Source organism: Ranitomeya variabilis, chromosome 2, assembly GCF_051348905.1.
Source record: "Ranitomeya variabilis isolate aRanVar5 chromosome 2, aRanVar5.hap1, whole genome shotgun sequence".
NCBI lineage: Eukaryota > Metazoa > Chordata > Amphibia > Anura > Dendrobatidae > Ranitomeya > Ranitomeya variabilis.
In genome coordinates, this window is record NC_135233.1 from 849,454,823 (window position 1) to 849,474,463 (window position 19,641).

Genomic DNA, 19,641 nt, shown 5'->3' on the forward strand with positions numbered 1-19,641 from the left:
CTCGTATCTCTAGACGGAAGCTCCAGTATTTAGTTAAGTGGAAAGGCTATGGTCAGGAGGATAATTCCTGGGTTGTCGCCTCTGATGTTCATGCGGCTGATTTGGTTCATTCCTTTCATGCTGCTCATCCTGTTCGCCCTGGGGGTCTTGGTGAGGGTTCGGTGACCCCTCCTCAAGGGGGGGGGTACTGTGGTGAACTGTGTTTCTGGGCTCCCTCTGGTGGTCACTAACGGTATTGTGTTAGGCATGTCTTGTTGCAGGCCTGAGCTCCAGCTGTGTCGTTAAGCAGCGAGTGTTCCCTATTTAAGTCTCCTCTGGACTCAGTCTCTTGCCTGGCATCGTTGTATCCAGACCTATATGGTCTCCTCCGGATTCCTTTCAGTCTGTCTCATGCAAGAAAAGCTAAGTCTGTTTTGAACAATTTGGATTGTTTGCATTTTTCAGTGTTTTTGTCCAGCTTGCTTATATTTGATTTTCTGGCTCGCTGGAAGCTCTAAGGGTGCTGATGTTCTCCCCCCGCACCGTCAGTCGGTGTGGGGGTTCTTGAATGTTCAGCGTGGATGTTTTCGTAGGGTTTTCTGCTGACCGCATAGTCCACTATCTATTTTCTGCCTATCTAGACTAGTGGGCCTCACTTTGCTGAAATCTAGTTCATCTCTACGTTTGTGTTTTCTTCTTGCCTCACCGTTATTATTTGTTGGGGGCTTTCTATATCTTTGGGGTTCAATTTCTCTGGAGGCAAGTGAGGTCTTATTTTCCCTCTAGGGGTAGACAGTTCTCCGGCTGGCTCGAGACGTCTAGAACCAACGTAGGCACGTTCACCGGCTGCTTCTAGTTGTTTGTGTTAGGATCAGGTATGCGGTTAGCCCAGTTTCCACCTCCCTAGAGCAGTGTTTATGTTTTTGCTATCTTGCCGGAATATCAGAGATCCTCTGCCATTGGGATCATAACACTATACACAGTATAGAACATATTTTCCTTTCAGTTCAAGATCACTGAGCCATCCCTATATGGCTCCTAAGAGGACTCACCACTAACCCCTACGGGTTCACTTCCTGTCCTCATTCTTCTATTGACATTATTAAACATTTCTTACAATCAACTAGGTAGTTACATTTAACTTTCACATATCAACATCATCAATACTTTCTTTTCAAGACATTATTGCCATTCAACCATCTTAAGGCAATACCGTTCATAAGTGCAGGATATGAACATCCCCTTTAAGAGGGGACCAAGTCTCTTTGAGGTAGTGCAACTTCTCAAGCCGCAAGTCCATATGCAGCAAGGACTCCAGTGCAAGTTCCAAGAACCGTATCTTCGCAAAGAGTCCGTCTTTTATGTAAAACCAGTAGAGAGCACCTTTAAGAAGGTGCAAACTATATACAAGGAGTTTGTATCATGCACTGTTCATGATTCAGCAGTTCTTTGATAACTTGTGCAAAACGTAGAAAACAAACAAAAACAATAGGGATCCCGGGTCAACAAAGGGATCCCTTTAAGAGTTAACCCTAGACGGGTATAAAGCAGCAAAAAGCAGGAAAACAAACAGTTAACTATTTACATATCCATGGCATCGAGGTTTACTCTTGCTCTGGCGGCCGTAGCTCCGCATAGACCTCGCTCGGCAAGGTGATCGACGAGATCGGAGCCTTTAAGAAGTGCTCCATACCCTGGGCCTGATCCCAGGGTGTAAGGCGCTGGAATCTATAGGTCCCAGGGAGAGGGGGTGCCGCGACGGGGCCTACCAGCAGGTCCTCTGCTGGCGGGGCAGGGTTGTTCTTCATACCTGCTTCAGATGCGGTCCCTCCGGTGCCGATCTGCTCCGTCTCCGCTGGGATCTGGAACGCTGGTTGCAGGGCCTTGCGCTGCCATCTCCATTTGCAGCATCTCGCTTTCCGGCAGGGCCTTGCTTTCTGGCTTTGGAGCGCTGGAACTTCTTTCTTGCTCCGGACCAGACGAGGCTGCCGACAGATATCTGGTGAGGCTCCCGTTGATGGACTTCTTCCACCCGGCCTCGGTGCTCAGCTGCGTTCGCAGGAGTTGGTGGATCAGCTCGTCCGCTCCGGTCTGCAGGAGGTCAGCGCCAACTGTGGAGGTCTGGCTGCGGTGCCCCTCCGGGTAGCTGGGGGAGTCCTCTGCTCCTTCCCCACGCTCCGACTCCGGGAGGCTCGCCATGGCATCCTCCATGTCGCTGACTCCTTCTTCCTGGTCCTTTTCCCGCTCTCTCCTTCGTGGGCGGTTTCGTTTTCGTTGTCTCCGCCCTCCATTGAGATTCAGGAGGCGGATCTCGGCTGCTGACGGACACGTCCTCACGGTGCAGAAATACTTAGACTGGGCGGCCATCGTCGTTCGCGCTTTCCAGCTTGCCTACGCCCACTCCACGCCCCTCTTCTTCTCCTGCGCTCTCCTCAGCGCTGTAATGGCAGCGGATTTTGGCGGCAAATGGCACAGCACAGTCCTTGTAATAAGTCACAGTCCAAGTACAATAAATCACAGTTCCAAGGCACACATGACCTGATTCTTCAAGCTTAAGTAGATCCTGTTCGTGACGCCAAGTTGTAGCGCCCCCACTGCCGCAGGGCCGAGGGGTACCCGGTACCGGGCCTCTGAGTCTCTGCTCTGGGGTTGTCACGGTGGCTAGACCCGGTCCGTGACCCTGCTGAGGGGCGTACAGTAATAGATGTGGATAGTGGTGGTGGTGCGGTGCAGTAAATAACGAGGACACCAGGTTGCAGTCTCTTTACCTCTTTACTGAAGGTCTCTGGGTCCTCAGTCCGGAATACGGTTCACCAGGCTGCGCAAGTCCGGCCGGTCCGATGGCACCTCCAGAGTTCCCTTTGCAGGTGGAAATCTGTGCCTTCCTGCTAGCGCTATGTGTTGTGGTCCTCCCCTGCTGTGCTTACGGAAAGTCCCCACAACTGTTGTTTCTGTTTCTCGTGTTCCCTCACAACTCGATTAGATGATGTTCTGCTAATCCGTCCCTCCCGGTGTTATGGTTGGGACGCACCCGTATGACGGGTAGGCTCGGAGCTCTTCCGGGACCCTAGAGTCGCCCCTCTCCACAGGTTGCCCCCTATGTCTTCTTAGGTGATTTAGGTGAGACAGCCCGCCTGTGACTGACTGTCCTGCCATTGGTTTGAAGTATTGCCTGAAGCTATATATAGAAATACTTCCTCGGCGTTCCGGCCGCCGGTTGTGCGCCTCAGTAGGATGTTGCCTCGGTCTTACAGCACGACTCCTACTGGTATTCTCCTTCTTGCTTTGATCTCGTTTCTCACTCAGCAGAATATATCTCGCTTCTGATCCATTCTTAGGGCACCGCCGCTATGCTGAGCAGGCACGGTCCCGTGACGTTCTCTCTCGTTGCCAGGCCTCTGTCAGGGTCCCAAACCTGACAGGGACCCTACCGAATCTTCCCCCACAACACCCTCTGCCACAAGGTGTTGCCTGGTTCCAACCCAGTCAGCTTTCTCTCTAACTTCCTGCCTGACCCCCAGTTTTACCAGTATGTGAGGAGTGGCCTAATGAATAGTACCCTTAGCTCCCCCTGGAGGCCCGACTGTGAAATGTATTGGTGTATGTGATACCTGGTCAGATGAACTCCTTCAGTGCCATCAGACGTACCATAGCCCCCCTTAGCGGCAGAGCCATAGTACTGCAACGACCAGGACTCTGGGGCGCTGCATATGTTTTCCTATGCGTGTAAGTGTGCATGTGGGTTTTCCTATGCATGTGAGTGTGCATGTGTGTTTTCCTATGCGTGTGAGCGTGCATGTGTGTTTTCCTATGTGTGTGAGAGTGTATGTGTTTTCCTATGTGTGTGAGCATGCATGTGTGTTTTCCTATGTGTGTGAGCGTGCTTGTGTATTTTCCTATGTGTGAGCGTGCATGTGTGTTTTTTCTATGTCTTTGAGCGTGCATATGTGTTTTTCCTATGGCTTTGAGCTTGCATGTGTGTGTCTTTTACAATGTGTGTGAGCGTGCATGTGTGCATATTTTCCAATGTGTGCATGTGTTTTGCAGGGTGGGTGAGCGTGCATGTGTCTTTTGCAATGTGTATGTGTGTGAGCGTGCATGTGTGTGTCTTTTCCAATGTGTGCGTGTGTTTTGCAGTGTGGGTGAGCATGCATGTGTGTCTTGGAGAAAGAAATGTTTTTTCTCTACAAAGATGGCGCCGCCTGCGTAGTATCAGCTATTGGACCACCTTTATATACACCGATAGCTGCTACTGCACAGGTGCGGCCGGCACCATTTTCAAACTGATTTTGTTTTATGAATTTCAGGATAACCCTAAACAAATGAATTACTGTATATACACATTACATATACGATCAGGCTGCAGCGCAGGTGACACCGCCAGAGTCAGCCTGCAGAAGGGGATTTTTTTTCCAAATATATATATATATATATATACTGTATATATATATATATATATATATATATATATAATATTCAGTATGTAAAATAGGGTCGCAGGTCAGTGAGGGATCAGTGACCTGTCAGCAGTCTGCATTATGAATAGCTAATCAGAGCACCACATGGCTTCCCCTTACAGGCCGCCCCAGAGCACGAGCATATAATTAACTCAAAATTGAAAATAAAGATTGCTCAACAACCACAAGATGAATTTCATCACCCAGGTATCATTTTAATTAGTGTAACGGAGCCGACCTGACACTGTAGGTTACTGTGCATAATCCTTCTGATAGGTTCCCTTTAAAGGGAACCTGTCACCCCCCCCCAGGCGTTTGTAACTATAAGTTCACACAGGACTTTTTTGCTGCGTATTTTTGCTGCGTTTTTTAATGCTAATTTAGGTGCGTTTTTTTGGTGCGTATTTGGTGCGTTTTTTGGGTAAGTTCACACAGGACTTTTTTGCTGCGTATTTTTGCTGCGTATTTTATGCCAATTTTCAGCTGCTTATAATACATGCGTTTCTTGTGCGGTTTTGGTGCATTTTTTTGTCTATTTGTGCATGATAATAAAGTCGAGTGACCCCAGTGGAGCTTAGCATCGCCTTCATCCCAGCGGGGGAACAATTTACGGCGAATTACATGCCATGCATCGTCCTTTTTTTGACGATCACTGTAGTTTGAGCAAGCTACATCCCAAATTACAGGCATTGCTTCCACCTTGGAAAAATAAATGAAAAAGTAATTACCAAATGCAAGATGAAATGAAGCCAACATTCATGACAAGGAAGATACAAACATACACATGCAGAACACATGAACATGTACATAACAGCACATGAGCATCGCAAAGTGTACCATTGCAAACAATCGGATAGATAGATATATCACAAATTTAAAAAAAATATTACCTCCATGATTAGTTGGGAAACATTAATGCTCATCCTCCTATACCAAGACATGGCTAACACCTCACTACCAGAAACTCCCTCACAATAGATCACAATCAGGACACCTCACAATGGCTCTTCACACCTCACAATGGCTCACAATGGCTCTTCACACCTCACTACCAGGAACTCCCTCACAATAGATCACAATGGCTCTTCACACCTCACAATGGCTCACAATGGCTCTTCACACCTCACTACCAGAAACTCCCTCACAATAGATCACAATCAGGACACCTCACAATGGCTCTTCACACCTCACAATGGCTCACAATGGCTCTTCACACCTCACAACCACACCCCTAAGCTCTTGGCTGTGAGATCACTTCCTGCTGGCCATGATTTTTCTGCACAAAAAACGCAGCAAATAATGCTACATGCGTTTTTGCTGCGTTTTTGCAGCGTTTTTTCCATCACCCATTCAAGTCAATGGGTGAAAAAACGCTGCAAAAACGCAGCAAAAACGCTGAAAGAAGTGACATGCCCTATGTCCAAAAAACGCAGCAAAGCAGAAAATACTGATCAAACAAAAACCCAATGTGTGTGCATGAGATTTCTGAAATCTCATAGGGTATGTTTCCACGGTCAGTTTTGCTTCAGGCTTTGGTCAGGATTTTATGCAGGTAAAATCCTGACCAAAACTGCACCTAAGGTCACTGGCAGGTCACCTGCGGTGTACCTGCGTGTTTTGCTCATAGTAGCAACATGCTGCGTTTCGAAAAAACGCACCACGCATGCGTTTTTGCGGCAAAAACGCATGCGTTTTTTAACGCATAGTGGAGTCTGGATTTCATAAAATCCCATCCACTATGCTGTAACATCTGGACGCTGCGTTTTTGACGCTGCAGAAAAACGCAGCGTCAAAAACGCAGCGTTTCCTGAACGTGGAAACATACCCTAAGGCTTTGCTGGTACTGTAAAAAGCAGCTGAAAATTAGCATAAAAAAACGCAGCAAAAATACGCAGCAAAAAGTCCTGTGTGAACGTACCCTAAGAGCCACCTTGTGCAGAACTAATGCTGCATTCTGACAAGGTGGCTCTTTTAGTTATTGGTGCTGTAACTTCAGAAATAATCCATTTTGTAATTTGTCCCAAATACCTTTCATCAGTCCTGGAGGAAGGTCTTTCCCCCCCCCCCTGCTGCAGACGCAGCACCGCCATCACTCATGTCCTCTTGGCGCCGGGCGCCGCCTCCTCGGCGCTATTTTGAAATAAGCTGGCGCCTGCACTCTTTTCTCATGCCTTGGGCAGGCGCAGTGAGCGCTGCCCGTCCTCTGTCCTCATATGCAGTCTAGCTGACTGCGCCTGTGAGGCCGCCCTGCCCGAGATCCCGCCCCACAGTCTCTTCTGATTTATTCTCACTGCGGGGCTGGGATTCCTGGGCATGAGCAGTGCATATCTAAGCCTCTCTTTCATCTCGCTCCGCCTTCTTCAGACTGTGCGGAGTCAGCTGATCCCTAATCGTATGCCTCGGCGATTAGGGATCAGCTGACGATGCACAGTCTGTAGAAGGTGGAGGGAGACGAGAGAGAGGCTTAGATATGCACTGCGCATGCCCAGGAATCCCAGCCCTGCAGTGAGAATAAATCAGAAGAGACTGCGGGGCGGGATCTCGGGCAGGGCGGCCGCACAGGCGCAGTCAGCTAGACTGCATATGAGGACAGAGGACGGGCAGCGCTCACTGCGCCTGCCCAAGGCATGAGAAAAGAGTGCAGGCGCCGGCTCATTTGAAAACAGCGCTGAGGAGGCAGCGCCCGGCGCCAAGAGGACATGAGTGACGGCTGTGTGGCGTCTGCAGCAGGGGGGGGAAAGACCTTCCTCCAGGACTGATTCAAGGTATTTGGGACAAATTATAAAATGGATTATTTCTGAAGTTACAGCACCAATAACTAAAAGAGCCACCTTGTCAGAATGCAGCATTAGTGCTGCACAAGGTGGCTCTTTTAGTTACAAACGCCTGGGGGGGTGACAGGTTCCCTTTAGGTATATAGTGAGGACTTGTGTATGTAGCATATAGTAAGGTGCTGGGTAAATTTATAGTGTAGATATGTGTACATAATATGGTGCTGTGTGTATTAGATAGTGTGGACTCTATACTATATACACAGGCACATCTCTACACTGTATAATATACACACTGCTCCATACCAGGCTTTATAACACAGTATATAGTGTGGAGCTCTCTATATGGTGTGGACGCCCACTATAACTTATATACACAGGTGCAGCGCCCACTAAAGAACAATATCACAGCTCCACAGGACATACTGTACTACAATATAGTCCGCGTGTTGGTACAGTACACACATGTAGTAATTAGTGTGGAGACACACACACACACACTTTGCACAGTACCACTTCTCCTGACCTGTATACTGGGTGTAATTCTCAGTATTTGTATTAAGGCCACATTCACCAGTATTTGGTCAGTATTTTACATTAGTATTTGTAGCAAAAACCAAGAGTGGAACAATCAGAGGAAAAGTATAATAGAAACACATCACCACTTCTGTATTTATCACCCACTCCTGGTTGTGGTTTACAAATATTGATGTCAAATACTGAACATATGAACAAGGCCTTATTCTGTATATATACAGGGTGGGCCATTTATATGGATACACCTGGGTGGGCCATTTATAAAGTTGGATACAAAATGGCCGACTACAAAATGGTCGCCATGGTCACCACCCATCTTGAAAAGATTTCCCCCTCCCATATACTAATGTGCCACAAACAGGAAGTTGATATCACCAACCATTCCCATTTTATTTAGGTGTATCCATATACATGGCCCACCCAGGTTTATCCCCATATCTGGCCCTCCCTGTACACTGTATATATACACTTCTCCGGTCTTGTTGTCGGACAGGCTGCATTACACTTCTGGATTGTCATTAATGGTTTGTTTTTTATTCCTATGGCCAAACAAATATAAATCTTGGAAAACCTGTTTAAATGCGTTACCCCAAGTAATCCCCTCCCCTCGGGATATGGGATAACTTGCTAATCTCTGGGACCCTCATAACCTCGAGAACCGGAGCTCTGAAGAGCATCATGTAAATAGAGCTGTGGTCGATCCTTCTCACTGTGGTGCCATTCACATGTGGCTCCTCACATAACTCCTTTAAAGCACCAATTCATAATTTTTTTTTATTGTACTGATGGATTAGTACTTTAAATGGAATCCCGCTGCCCCCTGTCTCATGTTCACCTTCCGCTGCCATCATTGGTTTCCAGCATTGCGACGGTTTGTCTCCTGTGAAAAGTGACCTGCCGGCAGCTCTAGTGTTTCATGGAGCAGTGCAGAGGTCTCTTTTCAGTACAAGGCTATGAGAACCTTGTCCTTGCCTTGTTCTGGCTCTTATAACCTTGTATTGACAGCTTGTGATGTAACTTCTGACTTCTGGCTGTCAGAAGCTGCGCTTACACCATGGGACCGGAGCGGTACTGAAAAGCAGGGAAGACGCCGGAGGGTGAGAATATCACTGGGGCTAGTGGTTTACACTTGAAGCACCACTCCAGCGCTGAAAAAAAACAAACCGCTGGAGTAAGTAAATAAAAATCCATTGATCGGGGGTGGGACGTGTTATAGTATGTGGGCTGGTGGGATTTGTGTGGTAAGGCTGCTTTTTTGTCCCAGTTCGGCCCTGGTATCTGCATTTTGATATGTGTGTGTTGTATGTGTGTCTGTGTGTGCACTTATATGGTGTGTTGTTCTGATGTTGGTGAATAAAGTGTAATGTCTGCCATTGATCTATCTACAGTGAGTGCTACATCAGAAAGTGAAGAAGGACATTTGCTCAGATACCTGTTTCAGGAGAAAGGCTACAGGAATGATCTCCGGCCTGTGGAAAGTCCTGATGAGACAGTTGATGTATACATTGCTTTGACTCTCTCCAATCTTATCTCACTTGTAAGTCTGAATGTCATGTCATGGTAGCACCATTGGTGACCAACTACCCTTGCTTTAGTCACTAATTTTATAATAACTACAGAATCTCCATAACCTAATATACACTGTGTGCACAATTATTAAGTCCAGTGAGTACAGGTCCTTCTCAAAAAATTAGCATATAGTGTTAAATTTCATTATTTACCATAATGTAATGATTACAATTAAACTTTCATATATTATAGATTCATTATCCACCAACTGAAATTTGTCAGGTCTTTTATTGTTTTAATACTGATGATTTTGGCATACAACTCCTGATAACCCAAAAAACCTGTCTCAATAAATTAGCATATTTCACCCGTCCAATCAAATAAAAGTGTTTTTTAATAACAAACAAAAAAACCATCAAATAATAATGTTCAGTTATGCACTCAATACTTGGTCGGGAATCCTTTGGCAGAAATGACTGCTTCAATGCGGCGTGGCATGGAGGCAATCAGCCTGTGACACTGCTGAGATGTTATGGAGGCCCAGGATGCTTCAATAGCGGCCTTAAGCTCATCCAGAGTGTTGGGTCTTGCGTCTCTCAACTTTCTCTTCACAATATCCCACAGATTCTCTATGGGGTTCAGGTCAGGAGAGTTGGCAGGCCAATTGAGCACAGTAATACCATGGTCAGTAAACCATTTACCAGTGGTTTTGGCACTGTGAGCTGGTGCCAGGTCGTGCTGAAAAATGAAATCTTCATCTCCATAAAGCATTTCAGCCGATGGAAGCATGAAGTGCTCCAAAATCTCCTGATAGCTAGCTGCATTGACCCTGCCCTTGATGAAACACAGTGGACCAACACCAGCAGCTGACATGGCACCCCACACCATCACTGACTGTGGGTACTTGACACTGGACTTCAGGCATTTTGGCATTTCCTTCTCCCCAGTCTTCCTCCAGACTCTGGCACCTTGATTTCCGAATGACATGCAAAATTTGCTTTCATCAGAAAAAAGTACTTGGGACCACTTAGCAACAGTCCAGTGCTGCTTCTCTGTAGCCCAGGTCAGGCGCTTCTGCCGCTGTTTATGGTTCAAAAGTGGCTTTACCTGGGGAATGCGGCACCTGTAGCCCATTTCCTGCACACGCCTGTGCACGGTGGCTCTGGATGTTTCCACACCAGACTCAGTCCACTGCTTCCTCAGGTTCCCCAAGGTCTGGAATCGGTCCTTCTCCACAATCTTCCTCAGGGTCCGGTCACCTCTTCTCGTTGTACAGCGTTTTCTGCCACATTGTTTCCTTCCAACAGACTTACCATTGAGGTGCCTTGATACAGCACTCTGGGAACAGCCTATTTGTTGAGAAATTTCTTTCTGGGTCTTACCCTCTTGCTTGAGGGTGTCAATGATGGCCTTCTTGACATCTGTCAGGTCGCTAGTCTTACCCATGATAGGGGGTTTTGAGTAATGAACCAGGCAGGGAGTTTTTAAAAGCCTCAGGTATCTTTTGCATGTGTTTAGAGTTAATTAGTTGATTCAGAAGATTAGGGTAATAGGTCATTTAGAGAACCTTTTCTTGATATGCTAATTTATTGAGACAGGTTTTTTGGGTTATCAGGAGTTGTATGCCAAAATCATCAGTATTAAAACAATAAAAGACCTGACAAATTTCAGTTGGTGGATAATGAATCTATAATATATGAAAGTTTAATTGTAATCATTACATTATGGTAAATAATTAAATTTAACACTATATGCTAATTTTTTGAGAAGGACCTGTATTTTGACGACCATATCATCGTTTGTTTCCATATTTTCCAACTCCAAGCTGTTTAACTTTGAATGCTTTTTGGATGAAGCAGATCAGGTAATGTGTTTTTGTGTAATGAGGGACGATGGGGCCTGAGGATATCATAACCTTCTATCAAAGTGTGCAGAATTATTAGACAACTTGTTTTCCTCAGACAAATCGGGGCAAAAAAGAGATTTAACTGACTCTGAAAAGTGGAAAAATTGTTACAAGTCTTAAAGAGAGATGCACCACCCTTGAAATTGATAATATATTGGGGTGTTATCTCAGAACCATAAAAAGTTTTGCTGCAAATAGTCAACAGGGTCGTACAAAATGTGCTGAGAAAAAGACTTTTAGGACTGCTACTATGAAGAGACAATTTGACAAAAAAAGGCACACATTACCTGATAAACATTTGAGAAAAATCAGATGTAAAGGGACCAAGGACCCATTATCCTACAATGCTGTCGTATTCTAGAATTGCAACCTCCATGGCACGCCCATAAGTACATGGTGTTACGTATTGTAGGGATTCCACTCACTCAGGTGCGACGGCTGATACTCAGGAGGCACGTTCCTTTAAAGTTCACGGGGTTTATTACGTCATAAACCACATGGAAAGATAACAGCAAACAAAATAGCCTTAAGTTCAGGAAAAGCAAAAACAAAGTGTCCAGTCCACCAGGCTCAGTCCTGTAGCGTTAACACACTCAGGAGGGTTTCACCTCCACACATGTCCCCTGTGTTAAGCATTTGCCTGTCTTATATAGAGCTAACCACACCCAGCAACCCATCACATGATTAGCCATGTGGTCTGACATCACCACAGGTCCTGGAAGACACATATATACATGGTTATATACAACAAAGAAATACTCCGGGCTACATTACAGCAACAAGGCACTTATGTGGCACATACCTCCCGTCGACTACACACCCTTTAGCCATGCTACATACCTCCCCCCTCTGCCTAAAGCCGTGGGGCTTGGCACTTTTCCCCACTAAACAAGGGATTCTTGATAGGGCATCCGCATTACCGTGCAGCTTTCCGGCCCTATGTTCCACATGGAAACTGAAGTCCTGCAGGGCTAAGAACCAACGGGTGACCCTAGCATTTCTACCCTTTGTTTCCCTCATCCATCTTAGTGGGGCATGGTCAGATATCAATCTGAATTTATGACCAAGCAGATAGTACCGTAACATGTCCACCGCCCACTTTATGGCCAAACACTCTTTTCCACGACTGAGTAGTTCTTCTCAGATGAGGACAGCTTTCTACTCAGATAGAGGACAGGATGCTCCTCCCCATGTAGCTCTTGGGAAAGGACTGCTCCTACCCCAACATCTGAGGCATCTGTCTGAAGAATAAATTCTTTATTAAAATCTGGGGCCATCAGAACGGGCTGCTTACATAGAGCCCCTTTCAACTCTTGGAAGGCTGACTCTGTCTCTTCGGACCATTTAACCATCACTGATTTTGTCCCCTTTAGCAGATCCGTCAGAGGCGCAGCCACTGTGGCGAAGTTCGGGATGAACCTCCTGTAATATCCCACGATTCCCAGAAAGGCTTTAACTTGCTTTTTGGAGAGTGGTTTCGGCCATGTTTGGATTGCCTCCACTTTCCTGATTTGGGGCTTTATTTCTCCACGACCCACTATATAGCCTAGGTATTTAGCTTCTTCCTTACCCAAGGCACACTTCTTCGGGTTTATTGTAAACCCCGCCTCTCTTAGAGCATCAAACACCGCTTGGACTTTCTCCAGATGACTCTCCCAGTCCGGGCTAAAGATGACGATATCATCTAGGTGCGCAGCAGCGTAGGCCTTATGGGGTGCAAGGACTCTATCCATAGCCCTCTGGAAGGTCGCCGGAGCTCCCTGTAGGCCAAACGGCATCCGGACATACTGGAAGCATCCATCAGGTGTCGAAAAGGCCGTCTTCTCCTTGGCTTCCTGTGCCAAGGGGATCTGCCAATACCCCTTTGTCAAATCCAAGGTGGATATATATCTGGCGTGCTCAAGCCTTTCGATGAGCTCATCAACACGGGGCATGGGATAAGCGTCAAACTTGGAGACCTCATTCAACTTCTGATAGTCGTTGCAAAACCTCCATTCTCCATCAGGTTTTGGGACCAGGACAATTGGGCTCGACCAACCGCTCTTGGATTCCTCGATGACTCCAAGCTTCAACATACGCTCCACTTCCTTGGAGATAACTTCTCGACGAGCCTCAGGAATACGATAGGGCTTCACGTTCACCCGCACATGTGACTCTGTTAGGACCTCGTGCTCTATGACCTTCGTGTGTCCTGGCAACTCTGAAAACAGGTCCCTGTTTTTCTGGAGTAACTCCCGGCACTGCTGTTTCTGGGACTTCGATAGCGTCTCCGCTATAGTAACCGCTCCAACCTCACCTTCTGGGTTGCTTAACAATGATGGAGATACTGTCGGCTCTCTATCTTGCCACGGCTTGATGAGGTTGACATGGTATACTTGGAATGGTGTTGTGAACTGTGTTTCTGGGCTCCCTCTGGTGGTCACTAACGGTATTGTGTTAGGTATGTCTTGTTGCAGGCCTGAGCTCCAGCTGTGTCGTTAAGCAGCGGGTGTTTCCTATTTGAGTCTCCTCTGGACTCAGTCTCTTGCCTGGCATCGTTGTATCCAGACCTATTTGGTCTCCTCCGGATACCTTTCAGTCTGCCTCATGCAAGAAAAGCTAAGTCTGTTTTGTACAATTTTGCATCGTTTGCATTATTCAGTGTTTTTGTCCAGCTTGCTTTACATTTGATTTTTGACTCGCTGGAAGCTCTAGGGGGCTGATATTCTCCCTCCACACCGTCAGTCGGTGTGGGGGTTCTTGAATGTTCAGCGTGGATGTTTTGTAGGGTTTTCTGCTAACCGCATAGTCCACTATCTATTTTCTGCTATCTAGACTATTGGGCCTCACTTTGCTGAATCTAGTTCATCTCTACGTTTGTGTTTTCTTCTTGCCTCACCGTTATTATTTGTTGGGGGCTTTCTATATCTTTGGGGTTCAATTTCTCTGGAGGCAAGCAAGGTCTTATTTTTTCCCTCTAGGGGTAGTCAGTTCTCCGGCTGGCTCGAGACGTCTAGAACCAACGTAGGCACGTTCACCGGCTACTTTTAGTTGTTTGTGTCAGGATCAGGTATGCGGTTAGCCCAGTTTCCACCTCCCTAGAGCAGTATTTATATTTTTGCTATCTTGCCGGAATATCAGAGATCCTCTGCCATTGGGATCATAACAGAATGGTTTCCGTCTTCCTGGTTGGTGAATTTTATAATTTACTTCACCAAGTTTCTCGACAACCTCATATTGCCCTTGCCATTTGGCCAAGAACTTGCTCTCCACCGTCGGAACTAACACAAGAACTCGGTCTCCCGGATTAAACTGCCTCACTCTTGCAGACTGGTTGTAGACTCTGGCCTGAGCTTCTTGTGCCTGGAGTAGGTGTTCTTTCACAATAGGCATCACCTTTGCAATCCTCTGCTGCATCAGGGCCACATGCTCAATGACGCTTCTGTGGGGCGTGACTTCGGCTTCCCAGGTTTCCTTGGCTATATCCAGGAGTCCTCGCGGATGTCGGCCATATAGAAGCTCAAACGGTGAGAATCCTGTGGAGGCCTGTGGAACTTCACGAATGGAAAACATCAGGTAGGGTAAGAGACAATCCCAGTCTCTACCATCTTTCTCTATAGCTTTTCTCAGCATGCTCTTCAGTGTCTTGTTAAATATCTCAACAAGGCCATCTGACTGTAGATGGTACACCGAGGTCCTCAACTGGGAGATTTTCAGGGCTTTGCACAACTCCTTCATCACTTTGCTCATGAAAGGTGTCCCCTGGTCAGTCAGGATCTCCTTCGGCAGACCTGTCCGGGAAAAGGCATGGACCAACTTGCGGGCTATACTCTTCGAGGAAGAATTTCTCAGAGGAATTGCCTCAGGATAGCGTGTGGCATAGTCCAGGATGACTAATATATACTGATGGCCCCGGGCTGATTTAACTAAGGGACCGACCAAGTCCATGGCAATTCTCTCGAACGGGACCTCAATAATGGGCAGGGGCACAAGGGGGTTCCGGAAATGAGGAGTGGGAGCAGTTAGCTGACATGTAGGGCAGGACCTGCAGTAGTTCACTATTTCCCGGTGACACCCAGGCCAATAGAACCTCTGCACAACCCGCTCCTGCGTTTTTTCCACCCCTAGGTGTCCACCCAAGATGTGTGAATGGGTCATGTCCAACACCTTCCGTCTATATGGACCCGGCACTAGCAACTGCTCTACCAACTCCTCCCTTATTTTCGTGACCCGGTACAACAACTCCCCACTCATCAAAAAATGGGGAAATCTTGTGTCTGCCCCCAGCTCCTGTACCACCCCGTCAATAACTGTGACATTATTAAAGGCTTCCCTCAGAGTGGGGTCCCTATGTTGGGCAGTCCCAAAATTTTCACCGGTTACCTCTAACTCCATAGTGTCAGATGCAGGGGATACTTCCTCCTCATCCCCAACCAGCACACAAAAAGGAAACCTGTCTGTCTCTGGGTGTGGTGACACCCTTCCAGGGTTCTCGGGTTCCCTACTGTTGCTAGGGAGCTCAGAACCTTTTCCCCACAAATCCCAAAACAGACAGAAATCCCGGCCAATAATTATACGGTGTAACAAGTCCTGCACGACGCCGACTATGTGGGACTCAGTGCCACATGCCGTTTCAATGTCCACCCAGGCCAAAGGGTAGTCCTTGGCATCACCATGTATGCACCGCACGCCGACCTTCTTTCCCGGGAGCAGGTGGAGAGGGAAAGTGGCCCTCATCAGGGTCACTAAGCTCCCTGAGTCTAACAGCGCCACTGCTGCTCGACCGTTCACCCTTACGGGACATGCTTGAGGTCCCTCGTTGGGTGGAGAGTTCACACTGCAGGCTGGATACGCATAGTATGAACAACGGCGTCCCATGCTGCAGTCCATCTGCTCAGTGGTCTGGGAACAACGGGCAGCTATATGTCCTGGCCCGTGGCACCTCCAGCAAATAATATCACGCGTAGGGACCTTGGGCACCACCTCCCCCGCCCTTTGTGACCTTGGACGCGCCACCCCTTTTTGGGACTCAGTAGCTTTCTGGGACCCCCAGTACGGCACGGGCTGCCTCCCAAAGGAGCCTTCCATCCCTTGGTATCTCTCGACCAGTCCGATCAGTTCATCGGCATTCTGGGGATCACCCTGGGCAACCCAAGTCTGTATGGACCTCGGGAGGGAATGCACAAACCGATCCATCATCACTCGTTCCACCATCTGTGCAGGTGTACATGACTCTGGCTGCAGCCATTTCTGGACCAGGTGCAACAGATCAAACATTTGAGAGCGAGGCGGTTTGTCCCGGTGATAGGCCCAGCTGTGAACTCGCTGTGCCCTGACAGTCAGTGTCACCCCCAAACGTGCGAGAATCTCGACTTTCAATTTGTGATATTCTTTGGCATCCTGCAAGGTCAAATCATAGTACGCCTTCTGGGGTTCTCCCGTGAGGTATGGTGCCAGTACCTCTGCCCACTGCTCTGGCGGGTGTTTTTCCCTCTCAGCGACCCTCTCAAACACCGTCAGGAAGGCCTCAACATCATCCCCGGGGGGTCATTTTTTGCAATGCGCGTCTTACCGTCTTCCGGACGTGGGTGTCATCAGCCAGACCTGGGGTTGGGGCACTCGTCTTGCCCTGGATGGCGGTTGCCAGAAGCTGCATCTGCTCCCGTTGATCCTGCTGATTCTGTTGCATCTGCTGCCGTTGCTCCTGCTGGTTCTGTTGCATCTGCTGCCGTTGCTCCTGCTGGCTCTGCCATTGCTCCTGCTGGCTCTGTTGTATCTGCTGCATCAACAGACTGTTGGTCTCTTGCTGTACCTGCTGCCATTGCTCCTGCTGTGATTGCAACTGGACCAAGTGTTTCAGTAGTTCCTCCATTTTCCCTGGCTGGCTTACAACAGACTTGACCCAGGACATTCAATAACAGACTTTCGTCTCCGCTGGGAACGCTGCCCGCACGTCTACCACCAATTGTAGGGATTCCACTCACTCAGGTGCGACGGCTGATACTCAGGAGGCACGTTCCTTTAAAGTTCACGGGGTTTATTACGTCATAAACCACATGGAAAGATAACAGCAAACAAAATAGCTTTAAGTTCAGGAAAAGCAAAAACATAGTGTCCAGTCCACCAGGCTCAGTCCTGTAGCGTTAACACACTCAGAAGGGTTTCACCTCCACACATGTCCCCTGTGTTAAGCATTTGCCTGTCTTATATAGAGCTAACCACACCCAGCAACCCATCACATGATTAGCCATGTGGTCTGACATCACCACAGGTCCTGGAAGACACATATATACATGGTTATATACAACAAAGAAATACTCCGGGCTACATTACAGCAACAAGGCACTTATGTGGCACATACCTCCCTGTTATGGACCTGGTGGTTAAGAACACTTGGAATGACCTGATAGATAAACCTGAAATATAGGACAAGCTCCAGGGATGTGGGAACTTTACTGACCGCAACCCTAATCCTATCACACACACTATAAGCAGCCGTGGAGCGTACCTAACTCTCCCTAGACGCCTCTTCACAGCCTGAGAGCTAGCTACCCCTAGAGAGAAATAAAGCCTCACTTGCCTCAGAGAAATTTCCCCAAAGTAAAGTCAGCCCCCCACAAATAATGACGGTGAGTTAAGAGGAAAATACAAACATAGGAATGAAAACAGGTTTAAGCAAAGGAGGCCCACTAATACTAAATAGTAAGAAGATAGCAAGGGAACTGTGCGGTCAGTATAAAATACTACCAAAATATCCACGCAGAGAATACAAAAAGACCCTCATACCGACTCACGATGTGAGGGGGCAACTCTGCACCCCAGAGCTTCCAGGAAGCAAGAAAATAGCATATAAGCAAGCTGGACTGAACTTATCATATACTGAGAAACATTTTCCAAAAGCAATGAGCAAAAATGAACTAGCATGAACTTAGCTTCTCCTGGAGGAGACAGGTCACAAGAGAAGTCCCAGAGAGATCTGAACCAATACTGAATACAACGACAGCTGGCAACAAGTAAAGATCTAGGTGGAGTTAAATAGGCAGCCAGCATAGCAGAAAACGAGGCAGCTGGGAGCCCAGCTAAAGACCAGCAGTATCACTCAAAGCCACCAGAGGGAGCCCACGAACAGAACTCAACAAAGTACCATTCATGACCACAGGAGGGAGCCTGAGAACGGAATTCACAACAGTACCCCCCCTTGAGGAGGGGTCTTCGAACCCTCACCAGAGCCCCCAGGCCGATCAGGACGAGCCAAATGAAAGGCACGAACCAAATCGGCAGCATGGACATCAGAGGCAACAACCCAGGAATTATCCTCCTGACCATAGCCCTTCCATTTAACCAAGTACTGAAGCTTCCATCTCGAAATACGAGAATCCAAGATCTTCTCCACCACATACTCCAATTCTCCCTCGACCAACACCGGAGCAGGAGGATCAACAGAAGGAACCACAGGCACCACATACCTCCGCAACAATGACCTATGGAACACATTATGGATGGTAAAAGATGCTGGGAGGTCCAAACGAAATGACACAGGATTGAGGATTTCCGAAATCTTATAAGGACCGATGAAACGAGGCTTAAACTTAGGAGAGGAAACCTTCATAGGAACATAACGAGAAGACAACCAAACCAAATCCCCCACACGAAGTCGGGGACCCACACAGCGACGGTGGTTAGAAAAGCGTTGAGCCTTCTCCTGTGACAACGTCAAATTGTCCACTACGTGGTTCCAAATCTGCTGCAACCTATCCACCACAGAATCCACCCCAGGACAGTCAGAAGGCTCAACCTGCCCTGAGGAAAAACGAGGATGAAAACCAGAATTACAAAAAAAAGGCGAAACCAGAGTAGCCGAACTAGCCCGATTATTGAGGGCGAACTCAGCCAATGGCAAAAAAGTCACCCAATCATCCTGATCAGCAGAAACAAAACATCTCAGATAAGTTTCTAAGGTCTGATTAGTTTGTTCGGTTTGGCCATTCGTCTGAGGATGGAAAGCCGAAGAAAAAGATAAATCAATGCCCATCTTAGCACAAAAGGACCGCCAAAATCTGGACACAAACTGGGACCCTCTGTCAGACACAATGTTCTCCGGAATACCATGCAAACAAACCACATTCTGAAAAAACAGCGGAACCAAATCAGAGGAAGGCAATTTAGGCAAGGGCACCAAATGGACCATCTTAGAAAAACGATCACAAACCACCCAGATGACAGACATCCTCTGAGAGACTGGAAGATCCGAAATAAAATCCATGGAAATATGAGTCCAGGGCCTCTTTGGGACAGGCAAAGGCAAAAGCAATCCACTGGCATGAGAACAGCAAGGCTTGGCCCGAGCACAAATCCCACAGGACTGCACAAAGGAACGCACATCCCACGACAAAGAAGGCCACCAAAAGGACCTAGCCACCAAATCTCTGGTACCAAAAATCCCAGGATGACCCGCCAACATCGAACAATGAACCTCGGAAATAACTCTACTGGTCCATCTATC

The 19,641-nt window shown here is 47.5% G+C and overlaps 1 protein-coding gene across 1 annotated transcript in view; it reads left to right on the forward strand.

The window, feature by feature from the left end:
* CHRND (cholinergic receptor nicotinic delta subunit) overlaps nt 1–19,641 on the forward strand; it is an 85,699-nt gene that overhangs the window by 13,404 nt on the left and 52,654 nt on the right. Inside the window, exon 2 of the mRNA XM_077292916.1 lies at nt 9,133–9,281. Coding sequence (XP_077149031.1) covers nt 9,133–9,281 — 149 coding nt within the window. The remainder of the gene's footprint in view (nt 1–9,132; nt 9,282–19,641) is intronic.